Source organism: Panulirus ornatus, chromosome 68, assembly GCF_036320965.1.
Source record: "Panulirus ornatus isolate Po-2019 chromosome 68, ASM3632096v1, whole genome shotgun sequence".
In the NCBI taxonomy this organism is placed as follows: domain Eukaryota; kingdom Metazoa; phylum Arthropoda; class Malacostraca; order Decapoda; family Palinuridae; genus Panulirus; species Panulirus ornatus.
Window position 1 is genome coordinate 26,712,248 of NC_092291.1, and position 21,689 is coordinate 26,733,936.

A 21,689-nucleotide genomic window follows, 5' to 3' on the forward strand; every position below is an offset into this window, starting at 1 on the left:
TTCTGACAAATTGATATTCAGTAATTTGGATTATAATCACGGAATGAATATCATGGAAACTAATACAGATTTATTACAAGTGATTCTATCAAATCAAGTTCTAGTTTTGAAAATGTCAAGAAGACCTTTTGCTTAAGATATTTAAGTGGGATACGTACTCAAATAAATTTGTGTTTTCCACTACGCGGACGTAATGCTTACACCTGAGCAGTCCACATTTGTAGAGATTACATATATAAAGTGAACATTGTCATTTTGCGCAGAAATGTATTATAATTATGCGATAAAGAATATTTTTTCTCATGAAGAATAACAACAGTAAACTATATCAAGGAAACTAACAACTCTGACATCTTATTCAAGTTGGAAGAATTAGATACTAAAATGACTAGACAGTATGAGAAGAATCAAAATATCTTATATATCTATTTACATCTGTTGAAAATATTCTAACTAACTGTGATAAGAGTTTTGATAAATGAAATAGCCAGTTATCAATGTACTCCCTACTCAATACCTCTGTTGACACTTCCACCGACTAGGGTTATGGCCATGAGACGAGGTAATGTTAGACAATCGCCAGTTTTCTTTTTAAAGTTGTGACATTTGATTAATGTAAGAGTATGAGTGACTTGTAATTATGTACATTCTTACACAGACACATGCAAAATTGATCTCGAAGACTTGAAAATGTTAATATATAAACGCAAACAGGTTTGTTTATGCAGACGCCGGGGAACTCGGCATGTGATTGGCTGATAGGGACACGCAACGGCACTCTCATTGGTCGCCGCCGCTTGTCTGGCCCGGCTCTCCTGCAATTGTCAAAATATTTCATGTTGCTCCTGTACCCACACTCGATTATTAATATCTGTCATTAGAAAGTAAATTTCAAAGTTGGATTACTATCAGAAGTTATGATAATGTAATTGTCCTTTCTCTCAGAAATTGTGGGTATTATTTTTTAACCTTTTAACATCTGCTGTATTTCAATTTAAGGTATATTGAAGGGGGCGAACCTGTGTTTGAATTTAAATGTATAAGAATCATAGCGAATGATAGATAGCACCTTGTTTTAGTCACTTCAGAAATACCTTTTATATTGGACTTATTCCTTGGGAAATGGTTGTATATTGTCTGGGAACTACTATGAAGTCGGCGCTGCTTGATATACCTCCTTTTATTTATTATAATCATTGTTCCTTAGGGGGTTAGGGATATGATGTTTAGGGAAGAGTAAGATCGAATATGGTCGAAATGCAGAGGAGAATCATCAAACCCTGAGAAGACTTAAAACTTCTAGCAGCCAATTTACTGTACTTTTGATGTTTTAAAGTTTTTACCAATCGTTATTGTTTTGCAGAATAAAACAAAACTTGTTTCTTACACTTTGTGGAAGTGATTTTGCATAGTGGTAGAGAAGTTATTTAGCTTTTTGCTAGTGATATGAAGCTATTATTGATCCAATAAGTAATTATGGGTAGGACTGAGAAGATCCAGGAAAATGAGGATGATTAGAGGAAAATTCTTGAAACTATCAACGAAACCTTCAGAAACTTACCCAGTCGGTAATTCTCTTGATTAGATCTGCAATGCTATTAGCTTTCACTTTTGGGTAAATTTATGTTGTGTTAATGGTTAGAGAATACTATAGAAGTTGCAGAGTGTGATTTGAACCACTTGCTGTATATTGTGCAGTGACAGTAACCAAGAGGATAGTAAAGTATTATAGAAAATGTCATATTCATTGAAAGTAGATAATGCTGTGCATTTTTTATAGGAATCAAAAGAACATAATGTCCCTGGTGATCAAGATTTAGCTTAATTTTCAGTACTTAGATTGAAATATGCTAGTCATACTCATGGTTAAGTACTGCCAAAATGTTGCTGGATGTCAACAAACATATAGCAGAGAGCTGCCATGTGATCCCCAGCAGCTGAGGAATTTTATGTTATTGCATTTACCTTTTTGACTGTTAAGATGTTTTATTGGTTCTGCTTATATTTTACAAGTCCATTATTTTGATTTATTGAATAACCTCACATTTCCCCTAATACACATATGTCAACCCTTATCACCTTATTTGGTATTGTAATAAAAAAATATTACTCCAACTCTACAGCTTTATCATATTTTCTAAATAGTGCAGCAGCACTGCAAAATAATGTTAGAGATAATTACAATTAAGATTTAATCTAGACATTGTCCAGCTTTGAATCTTCAGAGTTTTGTCATGATTTGACAAAACATTTATATTTATAAATTTATAGTTGAAATGAGCCACACATCAGCAGCTTGGGCTTTGGAGATAGAAGACCCTTGGAGATTCCTTCAGGTATACAATATTGTTGTCCTTCCGACAAAAGGCGTAAACAATTGTCACCAAATGGCTAGCAGTACCAGATCCCAACCCTCTGACAATGGGTTTTGCTTGCATCTTTGGTAGGAAGTCAGTATTGTGTGTGCAATATAGCTTGATTTCTAGGAGAATGAAGTTGAGGTTTTCATAGAATCTTTTGAGTTATACAAATGTTTTTCAACCTTTATATTAGTTAATCCCACATTTTCCCTATTCTTCATAGCACTCCCCACTATCATATCATTATTATAGAAACAAATGATTTCCCTATAATGCTCAACTCTGGGGTCATCAGAGAAAAACTTTGATGTATTGCACTCTTTTTTTTTTTTTTTTTTTTTTTTTGAATGGTAGTTTAGTTTCCATTATTATTTTGAATTCAACAGAATTAACCCTTTCACTGTGGCTAGGATATATATGTACACCGAGGTTGATTTTTTTCTGTTCACTGCATAAGGACATACTTAAATGATCCTTGAATGGTGGTAATTGCCTTGAGGCAAATTGCTTGTTCACTTCCCATTCCTGGAGTTCCTCTGTCTTACTGAGACTCCTGTAGCACTAAGGAAGTTGGCCACATCCTCCAAGCAGGAGCAGCGAACGTAAAGTGTAATGATGTGCATGTCTCTGTGGGGCAGGGCAACCAAGCAGTGTTTTGTGTCTTCAGTATAATAGTTGCGATGTTGGTAATAAGGATTCTGAGATTTGTTGAATCATTGTTTGTAATAATGTTGAGTGGGTGATATCCAGAGCATAGACAGGAAAATGTAACTCATGTTCATTTGGGGACTGTAGTTTCAGATCATGGGTGTCTGGAAGGATGCTGTCTAAATCTGAGTTAGAAGAGCAATTTTGTAGTTCCCTGTGGGTCATTCACCTTGTACATGTTTTCTTATTGTTATGTTTGCTGTTGGTTGGGGTATCTGTGAGGCATTAGTAGGCATTTTGTTTTTGCTTACGAGTTTGTCAATTTGTTTTGGGGTGGTTTGGATGGGTGGGGTGTAGTATTGTTGTGGCATGATATAAAGCCATTAGTTTCTTGTGACATCCCACAAATTGTTACCAAACAATACAGCCTATATATTTTCCTGCATTAGTTGAGTATGTGTAGAGATGTCTGTGAATCCTGTATGAGATCTGTGTCTTAGCATAGTTATGATTTGAGCTGTGACACTTTACAGATAGGTAAAAAGTAGCAAGGACAACTGAAAGTAAGAGTCAGGAATTCAATTTCTGGTACAACATTTTACCCATGTGTCATTATATCTTTTTTTTTTTTTTTTTTTTTTTTTTTTTTTTTTAGCTGACACCATAGGCAATTGAAACAGTGGTAGAGGATTTGTGGACCAGGTGTTAGCTTTGAAGAATGTATTTGGGAGGTACTTAGAAAAGCAAATGGACTTGTATGTAGTATTTGTGGATCTGGAGAAGGCTTATTATAGAGATGCTCTGTGGAAGGTATTAAGAATATATGTTGTGGGAGGCATGTAGTTAGAATTAGTGAAAAGTTTTTATCGAGGATGTAAGGCATGTGTACGAGTATGAAGAGAGGAAAGTGATTCGTTCCATGTTTGATTTGTTTATGGATGAGTTTGTTAGGGAGGTGAATACAAGAGTTTTGGAGAGAGGGGCAAGTATGCAGAATGGAAAAAGGTGAGAGCAAAGGACGTAAGGGGAGTGGGGAGGAATGGGATGTATTTAGGGAAGTAGTGATGGCTTGCGCAAAAGATGCTTGTGGCATGAGAAGCGTAGAAGGTGGGCAGATTAGAAAGGGTAGTGAGTGGTGGAATGAAGAAGTAAGATTATTAGTGAAAGAGAAGAGAGGGGCATTTGGACGGGTTTTGTAGGGAAATACTGCAAATGACTGGGAGATGTATAAAAGAAATAGGCAGGAGGTCAAGAGAAAGGTGAAAGAGGTGAAAAAGAGGGCTAATGAGAGTTGGGGTGAGAGAGTATCATTAAATTTTAGGGAGAATAAAAAGATGTTTTGGAAGGAGGTAAATAAAGTGTGTAAGACAATAGAACAAATGGGAACATCGATGAAGTGGGCCAATGGGGAGGTGATAACTAGTAGTGGTGATGTAAGAAGATGGAGTGAATATTTTGAAGGTTTGTTAAATGCGTTAGATGATAGAGTGGGAGATGTAGGGTGTTTTGGTCGAGGTGGTGTGCAAAGTGGGAGGGTTAGGGAGAATGATTTGTTAAACAGAGAAGAGGTAGTAAAAGCTTTGCGGAAGATGAAAGCCAGCAAGGCGGCGGGTTTGGATGGTATTGCAGTGGAATTTATTAAGAAAAGGAGTGACTGTGTTGTTGACTGGTTGGTAAGGATATTTAATGTATGTATGACTCGTGGTGAGGTGCCTGAGGATTAGCGGAATTCATGCATAGTGTCATTGTATAAAGGCAAGGGGGATAAAGGTGATTGTTCAAATTTCAGAGGTATAAGTTTATTGAGTATTCCTGGGAAATTATATGGGAGGGTATTGATTGAGATGATTGAGAGGGTGAAGGTGTGTGCAGAGTATCAGATTGGGGAAGAGCAGTGTGGTTTCAGAAGTATAGGATGTGTGGATCAGGTGTTTGCTTTGAAGAATGTATGTGAGAAATACTTAGAAAAGCAAATGATTTGTACGTAGCATTTATGGATCTGGAGAAGGCATAGAGTTGATAGAGATGCTCTGTGGAATGTATTAAGAATATATGGTGTGGGAGGCAAGTTGTTTGAAGTAGTGAAAAGTTTTTATTGAGGATATAAGGCATGTGTATGTGTAGGAAGAGAGGAAAGTGATTGGTTCTCAGTGAATGTAGGTTTGCGGCAGGGGTGCATGATGTCTCCATGGTTTTTTGATTTGTTTATGTATGGATTTGTTAGGGAGGTGAATGCCAGAGTTTTGGAGAGAGGGGCAAGTATGCAGTCTGTTGTGGATGAGAGGGCTTAGGAAGTGAGTCAGTTTTTCACCAGTGCTGATGATGCAGCACTGGTGAGAAACTGCAGAAGCTAATGACTGAGTTTGGTAAACTGTGTAAAAGAAGAAAGCTGAGAGTAAATGTGAACAGAGCAAGGTTATTAGGTACAGTAGGGTTGAGGGACAAGTCAGTTGGGAGTTAAGTTTGAATGGAGAAAAACTGGAGGAAGTGAAGTGTTTTAGATATCTGGGAGTGGATTTGGCAGCGGATGGAACCATTGAAGCGTAACTGAGTCACAGGGTGGGGCAGGGGGCAAAAGTTCTGGGAGCGTTGAAGAATGTGTGGAAGTCAAGAACTTTATCTCGGAAAGCAAAAATGGACATGTTTGAAGGAATAGTGGTTACAACAATGATACATGGTTGCGAGGTGTGGGCTATGGATAGAGTTGTGCAGAGGAGGGTGGATGTGCTGGAAATGAGATGTTTGAGGACAATATGTGGTGTGAGGTGGTTTGATCGAGTAAGTAATAATAGGGTAAGAGAGATGTATGGTACTAAAAAGAGCGTGGATGTGAGAGGAGAAGAGGGTGTTTTGAAATGGTTTGGTCACATGGAGAGAATGAGTGAGGAAAGATTGACAAAGAGGATATAAGTGTCGGAGGTGAAGGGAACGAGGAGAAGAGGGAGACCAAATTGGAGGTGGAAGGAGGAAGTGAAGAAGATTTTGAGTGATCGGGGCCTGAACATTCAGGAGGGTTAAAAGCATGCAAGGAATAGAGTGAATTGGAACATTGTGGTATACCGGGGTCGACGTGCTGTCAATGAATTGAACCAGGGCATGTGAAGCATCTGGGGTAAACCATGGAAAGTTGTGTGGGGCCTGGATGTGGGAAGGGAGCTGTGGTTTCGGTGCATTATACATGACAGCTAGAGACTGAGTGTGAACGAATGTGGCCTTTGTTGTCTTTTCCTGGTGCTACCTCGCACACATGCTGGGGGGAGGGGGTTGTTATTTCATGAGTGGCGGGGTGGCAGTTGGAATGAATATTGGCAGACTATGAATTATATACATGTGCATATATGTATATGTCTGTGTGTGTGTATATATGTATATGTTGAGATGTATAGTTATGTATATTTGCGTGTGTAGACATGTATGTATATACATGTGTATGTGAGTGGGTTGGGCCATTCTTTCGTCTGTTTCCTTGCGCTACCTCGCTAATGTGGGAGACAGCGACAAAGTAAAAATATATATATATATATATATATATATATATATATTTTTTTTTTTTTTTTTTTTTTTTTTTTTTTTTTTCATACGATTCGCCATTTCCCGCATTTGCGAGGTAGCATTAAGAACAGAGGACTGGGCCTTAGAGGGAAAATCCTCACCTGGCCCCCTTCTCTGTTCCTTCTTTTGGAAAATTAAAAAAAAACGAGAGGGGAGGATTTCCAGCCACCCGCTCCCTCCCCTTTTAGTCGCCTTCTACGACACGCAGGGAATACGTGGGAAGTATTCTTTCTCCCCTATCCCCAGGGATACCCTATCCCCCAGGGATATATATATATATATATATATATATATATATATATATATATATATTTTTTTTTTTTTTTTTTTTTCATACTTTGTCGCTGTCTCCCGCGTTTGCGAGGTAGCGCAAGGAAACAGACGAAAGAAATGGCCCAACCCCCCCCCATACACATGTACATACGTCCACACACGCAAATATACATACCTACACAGCCTTCCATGTTTTACCCCAGACGCTTCACATGCCTTGATTCAATCCACTGACAGCACGTCAACCCCTGTATACCACATCGCTCCAATTCACTCTATTCCTTGCCCTCCTTTCACCCTCCTGCATGTTCAGGCCCCGATCACACAAAATCTTTTTCACTCCATCTTTCCACCTCCAATTTGGTCTCCCTCTTCTCCTCGTTCCCTCCACCTCCGACACATATATCCTCTTGGTCAATCTTTCCTCACTCATTCTCTCCATGTGCCCAAACCATTTCAAAACACCTTCTTCTGCTCTCTCAACCACGCTCTTTTTATTTCCACACATCTCTCTTACCCTTACGTTACTTACTCGATCAAACCACCTCACACCACACATTGTCCTCAAACATCTCATTTCCAGCACATCCATCCTCCTGCGCACATCTCTATCCATAGCCCACGCCTCGCAACCATACAACATTGTTGGAACCACTATTCCTTCAAACATACCCATTTTTGCTTTCCGAGATAATGTTCTCGACTTCCACACATTTTTCAAGGCTCCCAAAATTTTCGCCCCCTCCCCCACCCTATGATCCACTTCCGCTTCCATGGTTCCATCCGCTGACAGATCCACTCCCAGATATCTAAAACACTTCACTTCCTCCAGTTTTTCTCCATTCAAACTCACCTCCCAATTGACTTGACCCTCACCCCTACTGTACCTGATAACCTTGCTCTTATTCACATTTACTCTTAACTTTCTTCTTCCACACACTTTACCAAACTCAGTCACCAGCTTCTGCAGTTTCTCACATGAATCAGCCACCAGCGCTGTATCATCAGCGAACAACAACTGACTCACTTCCCAAGCTCTCTCATCCCCAACAGACTTCATACTTGCCCCTCTTTCCAGGACTCTTGCATTTACCTCCCTAACAACCCCATCCATAAACAAATTAAACAACCATGGAGACATCACACACCCCTGCCGCAAACCTACATTCACTGAGAACCAATCACTTTCCTCTCTTCCTACACGTACACATGCCTTACATCCTCGATAAAAACTTTTCACTGCTTCTAACAACTTGTTCTGGAAGGAGGTAAATAGGGTGCGTAAGACAAGGGAGCAAATGGGAACTTCAGTGAAGGGCGTAAATGAGGAGGTGATAACAAGTAGCGGTGATGTGAGAAGGAGATGGAATGAGTATTTTGAAGGTTTGTTGAATGTGTCTGATGACAGAGTGGCAGATATAGGGTGTTTTGGTCGAGGTGGTGTGCAAAGTGAGAGGGTTAGGGAAAATGATTTGGTAAACAGAGAAGAGGTAGTAAAAGCTTTGCGGAAGATGAAAGCCGGCAAGGCAGCAGGTTTGGATGGTATTGCAGTGGAATTTATTAAAAAGGGGGGTGACTGTATTGTTGACTGGTTGGTAAGGTTATTTAATGTATGTATGACTCATGGTGAGGTGCCTGAGGATTGGCGGAATGCGTGCATAGTGCCATTGTACAAAGGCAAAGGGGATAAGAGTGAGTGCTCAAATTACAGAGGTATAAGTTTGTTGAGTATTCCTGGTAAATTATATGGGAGGGTATTGATTGAGAGGGTGAAGGCATGTACAGAGCATCAGATTGGGGAAGAGCAGTGCGGTTTCAGAAGTGGTAGAGGATGTGTGGATCAGGTGTTTGCTTTGAAGAATGTATGTGAGAAATACTTAGAAAAGCAAATGGATTTGTATGTAGCATTTATGGATCTGGAGAAGGCATATGATAGAGTTGATAGAGATGCTCTGTGGAAGGTATTAAGAATATATATATATATATATATATATATATATATATATATATATATATATATATATTTTATTTTATTTATTTTGCTTTGTCACTGTCTCCCGCGTTTGCGAGGTACCGCAAGGAAACACACGAAAGAAATGGCCCAACCCACCCCCATACACATGTATATACGTACATGTCCACACACGCAAATACACATACCTATACAACTCAATGTACACATATATATATACACACACAGACACATACATATATACCCATGCACACAATTCACACTGTCTGCCTTTATTCACTCCCATCGCCACCACGCCACACATGGAATACCATCCCCCTCCCCCTTCATGTGTGCCAGGTAGCGCTAGGAAAAGACAACAAAGGCCTCATTCGTTCACAGTCAGTCTCTAGCTGTCATGCAATAATGCCCGAAAACACAGCTCCCTTTCCACTTCCAGGTCCCACATAACTTTCCATGGTTTACCCCAGACGCTTCACATGCCCTGATTCAATCCACTGACAGCACGTCAACCCCGGTATACCACATCGATCCAATTCACTCTATTCCTTGCCCTCCGTTTCACCCTCCTGCATGTTCAGGCCCCGATCACACAAAATCTTTCTCACTCCATCTTTCCACCTCCAATTTGTTCTCCCACTTCTCCTCGTTCCCTTCACCTCCGACACATATATCCTCTTGGTCAATCTTTCCTCACTCATTCTCTCCATGTGCCCAAACCATTTCAAAACACCCTCTTCTGCTCTCTCAACCAAGCTCTTTTTGTTTCCACACAACTCTTTTACCCTTACGTTACTTACTCAATCAAACCACCTCACACCACACATTGTCCTCAAACATCTCATTTCCAGCACATCCATCCTCCTGCGCACAACTCTATCCATAGCCCACGTCTCGCAACCATACAACATTATTGGAACCACTATTCCTTCAAACATAGCCATTTTTGCTTTCCGAGATAATGTTCTTGACTTCCACACATTCTTCAAGGCTCCCAGAATTTTCACCCCCTCCCTCACCCTATGATCCACTTCCACTTCCATGGTTCCATCCGCTGCCAGATCCACTCCCAGATATCTAAAACACTTTACTTCCTCCAGTTTTTCTCCATTCAAACTTACCTCCCAATTGACTTGTCCCTCAACCCTACTGTACCTAATAACCTTGCTCTTATTCACATTTACTCTTAACTTTCTTCTTTCACACACTTTACCAAACTCAGTCACCAGCTTCTGCAGTTTCTCACATGAATCAGCCACCAGCGCTGTATCATCAGCGAACAACAACTGACTCACTCCCAAGCTCTCTCATCCCCAACAGACTTCATACTTGCCCCTCTTTCCAAAACTCTTGCATTCACCTCCCTAACAACCCCATCCATAAACAAATTAAACAACCATGGAGACATCACACACCCCTGCCGCAAACCTACATTCACTGAGAACCAATGACTTTCCTCTCTTCCTACACGTACACATGCCTTACATCCTCGATAAAAACTTTTCACTGCTTCTAACAACTTGCCTCCCACACCATATATTCTTAATACCTTCAACAGAGCATCTCTATCAACTCTATCATATGCCTTCTCCAGATCCATAAATGCTACATACAAATCCATTTGCTTTTCTAAGTATTTCTCACATACATTCTTCAAAGCAAACACCTGATTCACACATCCTCTACCACTTCTAAAACCACACTGCTCTTCCCCAATCTGATGCTCTGTACATACCTTCACCCTCTGAATCAATACCCTTCCATATAATTTACCAGGAATACTCAACAAACTTATTTTTTTATTTTTTTTATTATACTTTGTCGCTGTCTCCCGCGTTTGCGAGGTAGCGCAAGGAAACAGACAAAAGAAATGGCCCAACCCCACCCCATACACATGTATATACATACGTCCACACACGCAAATATACATACCTACACAGCTTTCCATGGTTTACCCCAGACGCTTCACATGCCTTGATTCAATCCACTGACAGCACGTCAACCCCGGTATACCACATCGCTCCAATTCACTCTATTCCTTGCCCTCCTTTCACCCTCCTGCATGTTCAGGCCCCGATCACACAAAATCTTTTTCACTCCATCTTTCCACCTCCAATTTGGTCTCCCTCTTCTCCTCGTTCCCTCCACCTCCGACACATATATCCTCTTGGTCAATCTTTCCTCACTCATTCTCTCCATGTGCCCAAACCACTTCAAAACACCCTCTTCTGCTCTCTCAACCACGCTCTTTTTATTTCCACACATCTCTCTTACCCTTATGTTACTCACTCGATCAAACCACCTCACACCACACATTGTCCTCAAACATCTCATTTCCAGCACCTCCATCCTCCTGCGCACAACTCTATCCATAGCCCACGCCTCGCAACCATACAACATTGTTGGAACCACTATTCCTTCAAACATAGCCATTTTTGCTTTCCGAGATAATGTTCTCGACTTCCACACATTCTTCAAGGCCCCCAGAATTTTCGCCCCCTCCCCACCCTATGATCCACTTCCGCTTCCATGGTTCCATCGCTGCCAGATCCACTCCCAGATATCTAAAACACTTCACTTCCTCCAGTTTTTCTCCATTCAAACTCACCTCCCAATTGACTTGACCCTCAACCCTACTGTACCTAATAACCTTGCTCTTATTCACATTTACTCTTAACTTTCTTCTTTCACACACTTTACCAAACTCAGTCACCAGCTTCTGCAGTTTCTCACATGAATCAGCCACCAGCGCTGTATCATCAGCGAACAACAACTGACTCACTTCCCAAGCTCTCTCATCCCCAACAGACTTCATACTTGCCCCTCTTTCCAAAACTCTTGCATTCACCTCCCTAACAACCCCATCCATAAACAAATTAACCATGGAGACATCACAGACCCCTGCCGCAAACCTACATTCACTGAGAACCAATGACTTTCCTCTCTTCCTACACGTACACATGCCTTACATCCTCGATAAAAACTTTTCACTGCTTCTAACAACTTGCCTCCCACACCATATATTCTTAATACCTTCAACAGAGCATCTCTATCAACTCTATCATATGCCTTCTCCAGATCCATAAATGCTGCATACAAATCCATTTGCTTTTCTAAGTATTTCTCACATACATTCTTCAAAGCAAACACCTGATCCACACATCCTCTACCACTTCTAAAACCACACTGCTCTTCCCCAATCTGATGCTCTGTACATACCTTCACCCTCTGAATCAATACCCTTCCATATAATTTACCAGGAATACTCAACAAACTTATTTTTTTATTTTTTTTTATTATACTTTGTCGCTGTCTCCCGCGTTTGCGAGGTAGCGCAAGGAAACAGACTAAAGAAATGGCCCAACCCCACCCCATACACATGTATATACATACGTCCACACACGCAAATATACATACCTACACAGCTTTCCATGGTTTACCCCAGACGCTTCACATGCCTTGATTCAATCCACTGACATCACGTCAACCCCGGTATACCACATCGCTCCAATTCACTCTATTCCTTGCCCTCCTTTCACCCTCCTGCATGTTCAGGCCCCGATCACACAAAATCTTTTTCACTCCATCTTTCCACCTCCAATTTGGTCTCCCTCTTCTCCTCGTTCCCTCCACCTCCGACACATATATCCTCTTGGTCAATCTTTCCTCACTCATTCTCTCCATGTGCCCAAACCACTTCAAAACACCCTCTTCTGCTCTCTCAACCACGCTCTTTTTATTTCCACACATCTCTCTTACCCTTATGTTACTCACTCGATCAAACCACCTCACACCACACATTGTCCTCAAACATCTCATTTCCAGCACATCCATCCTCCTGCGCACAACTCTATCCATAGCCCACGCCTCGCAACCATACAACATTGTTGGAACCACTATTCCTTCAAACATAGCCCATTTTTGCTTTCCGAGATAATGTTCTCGACTTCCACACATTCCTCAAGGCCCCCAGAATTTTCGCCCCCTCCCCCACCCTATGATCCACTTCCGCTTCCATGGTTCCATCTGCTGCCAGATCCACTCCCAGATATCTAAAACACTTCACTTCCTCCAGTTTTTCTCCATTCAAACTTACCTCCCAATTGACTTGACCCTCAACCCTACTGTACCTAATAACCTTGCTCTTATTCACATTTACTCTTAACTTTCTTCTTTCACACACTTTACCAAACTCAGTCACCGAGCTTCTGCAGTTTCTCACATGAATCAGCCACCAGCGCTCTATCATCAGCGAACAACAACTGACTCACTTCCCAAGCTCTCTCATCCCCAACAGACTTCATACCTTGCCCCTCTTTCCAAAACTCTTGCATTCACCTCCCTAACAACCCCATCCATAAACAAATTAAACAACCATGGAGACATCACAGACCCCTGCCGCAAACCTACATTCACTGAGAAACAATGACTTTCCTCTCTTCCTACACGTACACATGCCTTACATCCTCGATAAAAGCTTTTCACTGCTTCTAACAACTTTCCTCCCACACCATATATTCTCCCGCGTTTGCGAGGTAGCGCAAGGAAACAGACGAAAGAAATGGCCCAACCCACCCCCATACACATGTATATACATACGTCCACACACGCAAAATATACATACCTACACAGCTTTCCATGGTTTACCCCAGACGCTTCACATGCCCCGATTCAATCCACTGACAGCACGTCAACCCCATTATACCACATCGCTCCCATTCACTCTATTTCTTGCCCTCTTTCACCCTCCTGCATGTTCAGGCCCCGATCACACAAAATCTTTTTCACTCCATCTTTCCACCTCCAATTTGGTCTCCCTCTTCTCCTCGTTCCCTCCACCTCCGACACATATATCCTCTTGGTCAATCTTTCCTCACTCATTCTCTCCATGTGCCCAAACCATTTCAAAACACCCTCTTCTGCTCTCTCAACCACGCTCTTTTTATTTCCACACATCTCTCTTACCCTTACGTTACTTACTCGATCAAACCACCTCACACCACACATTGTCCTCAAACATCTCATTTCCAGCACCTCCATCCTCCTGCGCACAACTCTATCCATAGCCCACGCCTCGCAACCATACAACATTGTTGGAACCACTATTCCTTCAAACATACCCATTTTTTCTTTCCGAGATAATGTTCTCTGACTTCCACACATTCTTCAAGGCTCCCAGAATTTTCGCCCCCTCCCCCACCCATTGATCCACTTCCGCTTCCATGGTTCCATCGCTGCCAGATCCACTCCCAGATATCTAAAACTCTTCACTTCCTCCAGTTTTTCTCCATTCAAGCTCACCTCCCAATTGACTTGACCCTCAACCCTACTGTACCTAATAACCTTGCTCTTATTCACATTTACTCTTAACTTTCTTCTTTCACACACTTTACCAAACTCAGTCACCAGCTTCTGCAGTTTCTCACATGAATCAGCCACCAGCGCTGTATCATCAGCGAACAACAACTGACTCACTTCCCAAGTTCTCTCATCCCAACAGACTTCATACTTGCCCCTCTTTCCAAAACTCTTGCATTCACCTCCCTAACAACCCCATCCATAAACAAATTAAACAACCATGGAGACATCACACACCCCTGCCGCAAACCTACATTCACTGAGAACCAATCACTTTCCTCTCTTCCTACACGTACACATGCCTTACATCCTCGATAAAAACTTTTCACTGCTTCTAACAACTTGCCTCCCACACCATATATTCTTAATACCTTCCACAGAGCATATATATATATATATATATATATATATATATATATATATATATATATATATATATATATATATATATATATATACCTTCCACAGAGCATCTCTATATATATATATATATATATATATATTTTTTATATTATTTTTTTATTATACTTTGTCGCTGTCTCCCGCATTTGCGAGGTAGCGCAAGGAAACAGACGAAAGAAATGGCCCAACCCCCCCCATACACATGTATATACATACGTCCACACACGCAAATATACATACCTACACAGCTTTCCATGGCTTACCCCAGACGCTTCACATGCCCTGATTCAATCCACTGACAGCACGTCAACCCCGGTATACCACATCGCTCCAATTCACTCTATTCCTTGCCCTCCTTTCACCCTCCTGCATGTTCAGGCCCCGATCACACAAAATCTTTTTCACTCCATCTTTCCACCTCCAATTTGGTCTCCCTCTTCTCCTTGTTCCCTCCACCTCCGACACATATATCCTCTTGGTCAATCTTTCCTCACTCATCCTCTCCATGTGCCCAAACCACTTCAAAACACCCTCTTCTGCTCTCTCAACCACGCTCTTTTTATTTCCACACATCTCTCTTACCCTTATGTTACTCACTCGATCAAACCACCTCACACCACACATTGTCCTCAAACATCTCATTTCCAGCACCTCCATCCTCCTGTGCACAACTCTATCCATAGCCCACGCCTCGCAACCATACAACATTGTTGGAACCACTATTCCTTCAAACATAGCCATTTTTGCTTTCCGAGATAATGTTCTCGACTTCCACACATTCTTCAAGGCCCCCAGAATTTTCGCCCCCTCCCCCACCCTATGATCCACTTCCGCTTCCATGGTTCCATCTGCTGCCAGATCCACTCCCAGATATCTAAAACACTTCACTTCCTCCAGTTTTTCTCCATTCAAACTCACCTCCCAATTGAATTGACCCTCAACCATACTGTACCTAATAACCTTGCTCTTATTCACATTTACTCTTAACTTTCTTCTTTCACACACTTTACCAAACTCAGTCACGAGCTTCTGCAGTTTCTCACATGAATCAGCCACCAGCGCTGTATCATCAGCGAACAACAACTGACTCACTTCCCAAGCTCTCTCATCCCCAACAGACTTCATACTTGCCCCTCTTTCCAAAACTCTTGCATTTACCTCCCTAACAACCCCATCCATAAACAAATTAAACAACCATGGAGACATCACACACCCCTGCCACAAACCTACATTCACTGAGAACCAATCACTTTCCTCTCTTCCTACACGTACACATGCCTTACATCCTCGATAAAAGCTTTTCACTGCTTCTAACAACTTTCCTCCCACACCATATATTCTCCCGCGTTTGCGAGGTAGCGCAAGGAAACAGACGAAAGAAATGGCCCAACCCACCCCCATACACATGTATATACATACGTCCACACACGCAAAATATACATACCTACACAGCTTTCCATGGTTTACCCCAGACGCTTCACATGCCCCGATTCAATCCACTGACAGCACGTCAACCCCATTATACCACATCGCTCCCATTCACTCTATTTCTTGCCCTCTTTCACCCTCCTGCATGTTCAGGCCCCGATCACACAAAATCTTTTTCACTCCATCTTTCCACCTCCAATTTGGTCTCCCTCTTCTCCTCGTTCCCTCCACCTCCGACACATATATCCTCTTGGTCAATCTTTCCTCACTCATTCTCTCCATGTGCCCAAACCATTTCAAAACACCCTCTTCTGCTCTCTCAACCACGCTCTTTTTATTTCCACACATCTCTCTTACCCTTACGTTACTTACTCGATCAAACCACCTCACACCACACATTGTCCTCAAACATCTCATTTCCAGCACCTCCATCCTCCTGCGCACAACTCTATCCATAGCCCACGCCTCGCAACCATACAACATTGTTGGAACCACTATTCCTTCAAACATACCCATTTTTTCTTTCCGAGATAATGTTCTTGACTTCCACACATTCTTCAAGGCTCCCAGAATTTTCGCCCCCTCCCCCACCCTATGATCCACTTCCGCTTCCATGGTTCCATCCGCTGCCAGATCCACTCCCAGATATCTAAAACTCTTCACTTCCTCCAGTTTTTCTCCATTCAAGCTCACCTCCCAATTGACTTGACCCTCAACCCTACTGTACCTAATAACCTTGCTCTTATTCACATTTACTCTTAACTTTCTTCTTTCACACACTTTACCAAACTCAGTCACCAGCTTCTGCAGTTTCTCACATGAATCAGCCACCAGCGCTGTATCATCAGCGAACAACAACTGACTCACTTCCCAAGTTCTCTCATCCCAACAGACTTCATACTTGCCCCTCTTTCCAAAACTCTTGCATTCACCTCCCTAACAACCCCATCCATAAACAAATTAAACAACCATGGAGACATCACACACCCCTGCCGCAAACCTACATTCACTGAGAACCAATCACTTTCCTCTCTTCCTACACGTACACATGCCTTACATCCTCGATAAAAACTTTTCACTGCTTCTAACAACTTGCCTCCCACACCATATATTCTTAATACCTTCCACAGAGCATATATATATATATATATATATATATATATATATATATATATATATATATATATATATATATATACCTTCCACAGAGCATCTCTATATATATATATATATATATATATATATATTTTTTATATTATTTTTTTATTATACTTTGTCGCTGTCTCCCGCATTTGCGAGGTAGCGCAAGGAAACAGACGAAAGAAATGGCCCAACCCCCCCCATACACATGTATATACATACGTCCACACACGCAAATATACATACCTACACAGCTTTCCATGGCTTACCCCAGACGCTTCACATGCCCCGATTCAATCCACTGACAGCACGTCAACCCCGGTATACCACATCGCTCCAATTCACTCTATTCCTTGCCCTCCTTTCACCCTCCTGCATGTTCAGGCCCCGATCACACAAAATCTTTTTCACTCCATCTTTCCACCTCCAATTTGGTCTCCCTCTTCTCCTTGTTCCCTCCACCTCCGACACATATATCCTCTTGGTCAATCTTTCCTCACTCATCCTCTCCATGTGCCCAAACCACTTCAAAACACCCTCTTCTGCTCTCTCAACCACGCTCTTTTTATTTCCACACATCCCTTTTACCCTTACGTTACTCACTCGATCAAACCACCTCACACCACACATTGTCCTCAAACATCTCATTTCCAGCACATCCATCCTCCTGCGCGCAACTCTATCCATAGCCCATGCCTCGCAACCATACAACATTGTTGGAACCACTATTCCTTCAAACATACCCATTTTTGCTTTCCGAGATAATGTTCTCGACTTCCACACATTCTTCAAGGCCCCCAGAATTTTCACCCCCTCCCCCACCCTATGATCCACTTCCGCTTCCATGGTTCCATCCGCTGCCAGATCCACTCCCAGATATCTAAAAATACTTCACTTCCTCCAGTTTTTCTCCATTCAAACTCACCTCCCAATTGACTTGACCCTCAACCCTACTGTACCTAATAACCTTGCTCTTATTCACATTTACTCTTAACTTTCTTCTTCCACACACTTTACTAAACTCAGTCACCAGCTTCTGCAGTTTCTCACATGAATCAGCCACCAGCGCTGTATCATCAGCGAACAACAACTGACTCACTTCCCAAGCTCTCTCATCCCCAACAGACTTCATACTTGCCCCTCTTTCCAAAACTCTTGCATTTACCTCCCTAACAACCCCATCCATAAACAAATTAAACAACCATGGAGACATCACACACCCCTGCCGCAAACCTACATTCACTGAGAACCAATCACTTTCCTCTCTTCCTACACGTACACATGCCTTACATCCTCGATAAAAACTTTTCACTGCTTCTAACAACTTTCCTCCCACACCATATATTCTTAATACCTTCCACAGAGCATCTCTATCAACTCTATCATATGCCTTCTCCAGATCCATAAATGCTACATACAAATCCATTTGCTTTTCTAAATATTTCTCACATACATTCTTCAAAGCAAACACCTGAGCCACACATCCTCTACCACTTCTGAAACCACACTGCTCTTCCCCAATCTGATGCTCTGTACATGCCTTCACCCTCTCAATCAATACCTTCCCATATAATTTACCAGGAATACTCAACAAACTTATACCTCTGTAATTTGAGGACTCACTCTTATCTCCTTTGCCTTTGTACAATGGCACTATGCACACATTCCGCCAATCCTGAGGCACCTCACCATGAGTCATACATACATTAAATAACCTTACCAACCAGTCAACAATACAGTCACCCCCTTTTTTAATAAATTCCACTGCAATACCATCCAAACCTGCTGCCTTGCCGGCTTTCATCTTCCGCAAAGCTTTCACTACCTCTTCTCTGTTTACCAAATCATTTTCCCTAACCCTCTCACTTTGCACACCACCTCGACCAAAACACCCTATATCTGCCACTCTATCATCAAACACGTTCAACAAACCTTCAAAATACTCACTCCATCTCCTTGTTATCACCTCCCCATTAACCCCCTTCACCGAAGTTCCCATTTGCTCCCTTGTCTTACGCACATCATTTAACTCCTTCCAAAACATCTTTTTATTCTCCCTAAAATTTATTGAAAGATGAAAGCCGGCAAGGCAGCAGGTTTGGATGGTATTGCAGTGGAATTTATTAAAAAAGGGGGTGACTGTATTGTTGACTGGTTGGTAAGGTTATTTAATGTATGTATGACTCATGGTGAGGTGCCTGAGGATTGGCGGAATGCGTGCATAGTGCCATTGTACAAAGGCAAAGGGGATAAGAGTGAGTGCTCAAATTACAGAGGTATAAGTTTGTTGTGTATTCCTGGTAAATTATATGGGAGGGTATTGATTGAGAGGGTGAAGGCAGGTACAGAGCATCAGATTGGGGAAGAGCAGTGTGGTTTCAGAAGTGGTAGAGGATGTGTGGATCAGGTGTTTGCTTTGAAGAATGTATGTGAGAAATACTTAGAAAAGCAAATGGATTTGTATGTAGCATTTATGGATCTGGAGAAGGCATATGATAGAGTTGATAGAGATGCTCTGTGGAAGGTATTAAGAATATATGGTGTGGGAGGCAAGTTGTTAGAAGCAGTGAAAAGTTTTTATCGAGGATGTAAGGCATGTGTACGTGTAGGAAGAGAGGAAAGTGATTGGTTCTCAATGAATGTAGGTTTGCGGCAGGGGTGTGTGATGTCTCCATGGTTGTTTAATTTGTTTATGGATGGGGTTGTTAGGGAGGTAAATGCAAGAGTCTTGGAAAGAGGGGCAAGTATGAAGTCTGTTGGGGATGAGAGAGCTTGGGAAGTGAGTCAGTTGTTGTTCGCTGACGATACAGCGCTGGTGGCTGATTCATGTGAGAAACTGCAGAAGCTGGTGACAGAGTTTGGTAAAGTGTGTGGAAGAAGAAAGTTAAGAGTAAATGTGAATAAGAGCAAGGTTATTAGGTACAGTAGGGTTGAGGGTCAAGTCAATTGGGAGGTGAGTTTGAATGGAGAAAAACTGGAGGAAGTGAAGTGTTTTAGATATCTGGGAGTGGATCTGGCAGCAGATGGAACCATGGAAGCGGAAGTGGATCATAGGGTGGGGGAGGGGGCGAAAATTTTGGGAGCCTTGAAAAATGTGTGGAAGTCGAGAACATTATCTCGGAAAGCAAAAATGGGTATGTTTGAAGGAATAGTGGTTCCAACAATGTTGTATGGTTGCGAGGCGTGGGCTATGGATAGAGTTGTGCGCAGGAGGATGGATGTGCTGGAAATGAGATGTTTGAGGACAATGTGTGGTGTGAGGTGGTTTGATCGAGTAAGTAACGTAAGGGTAAGAGAGATGTGTGGAAATAAAAAGAGCGTGGTTGAGAGAGCAGAAGAGGGTGTTTTGAAATGGTTTGGGCACATGGAGAGAATGAGTGAGGAAAGATTGACCAAGAGGATATATGTGTCGGAGGTGGAGGGAACGAGGAGAAGAGGGAGACCAAATTGGAGGTGGAAAGATGGAGTGAAAAGGATTTTGTGTGATCGGGGCCTGAACATGCAGGAGGGTAAAAGGAAGGCAAGGAATAGAGTGAATTGGAGCGATGTGGTATACAGGGGTTGACGTGCTGTCAGTGGATTGAATCAAGGCATGTGAAGCGTCCGGGGTAAACCATGGAAAGCTGTGTAGGTATGTATATTTGCGTGTGTGGACGTGTGTATGTACATGTGTATGGGGGGGGTTGGGCCATTTCTTTCGTCTGTTTCCTTGCGCTACCTCGCAACCGCGGGAGACAGCGACGAGGTATTAAAAAAAAGAAAAAAAAAAATTTATTGATACTCTCTCACCCCAACTCTCATTTGCCCTCTTTTTCACCTTTTGCACCTTTCTCTTGACCTCCTGTCTCTTTCTTTTATACATCTCCCACTCAATTGCATTTTTTCCCTGCAAAAATCATCCAAATGCCTCTCTCTTCTCTTTCACTAATACTCTTACTTCTTCATCCCTCCACTCACTACCCTTTCTAATCAACCCATCTCCCACTCTTCTCATGCCACAAGCATCTTTTGCGCAATCCATCACTGATTCCCTAAATACATCCCATTCCTCCCCCACTCCCCTTACTTCCATTGTTCCCACCTTTTTCCATTCTGTACTCAGTCTCTCCTGGTACTTCCTCACACAGGTCTCCTTCCCAAGCTCACTTACTCTCACCACCCTCTTCACCCTAACATTCACTCTTCTTTTCTGAAAACCCATACAAATCTTCACCTTAGCCTCCACAAGATAATGATCAGACATCCCTCCAGTTGCACCTCTCAGCGCATTAACATCCAAAAGTCTCTCTTTCGCATGCCTGTCAATTAACACGTAATCCAATAACGCTCTCTGGCCATCTCTCCTACTTACATAAGTATACTTATGTATATCTCGCTTTTTAAACCAGGTATTCCCAATCATCAGTCCTTTTTCAGCACATAAATCTACAAGCTCTTCACCATTTCCATTTACAACACTGAACACCCCATGTATACCAATTATTCCCTCAACTGCCACATTACTCACCTTTGCATTCAAATCACCCATCACTATAACCCGGTCTCGTGCATCAAAA

At 42.1% G+C, this 21,689-nt stretch overlaps 1 protein-coding gene across 2 annotated transcripts in view; it reads left to right on the forward strand.

The window, feature by feature from the left end:
• The first annotated feature begins 426 nt into the window (after window positions 1-426).
• OstDelta (oligosaccharide transferase delta subunit) overlaps window positions 427-21,689 on the forward strand; it is a 272,441-nt gene continuing 251,178 nt past the window's right edge. For both annotated transcript variants that reach the window (XM_071659381.1, XM_071659382.1), the window contains exon 1: window positions 427-562. In XM_071659381.1, coding sequence (XP_071515482.1) covers window positions 547-562 — 16 coding nt within the window. In that variant the 5' untranslated portion in view covers window positions 427-546. The remainder of the gene's footprint in view (window positions 563-21,689) is intronic.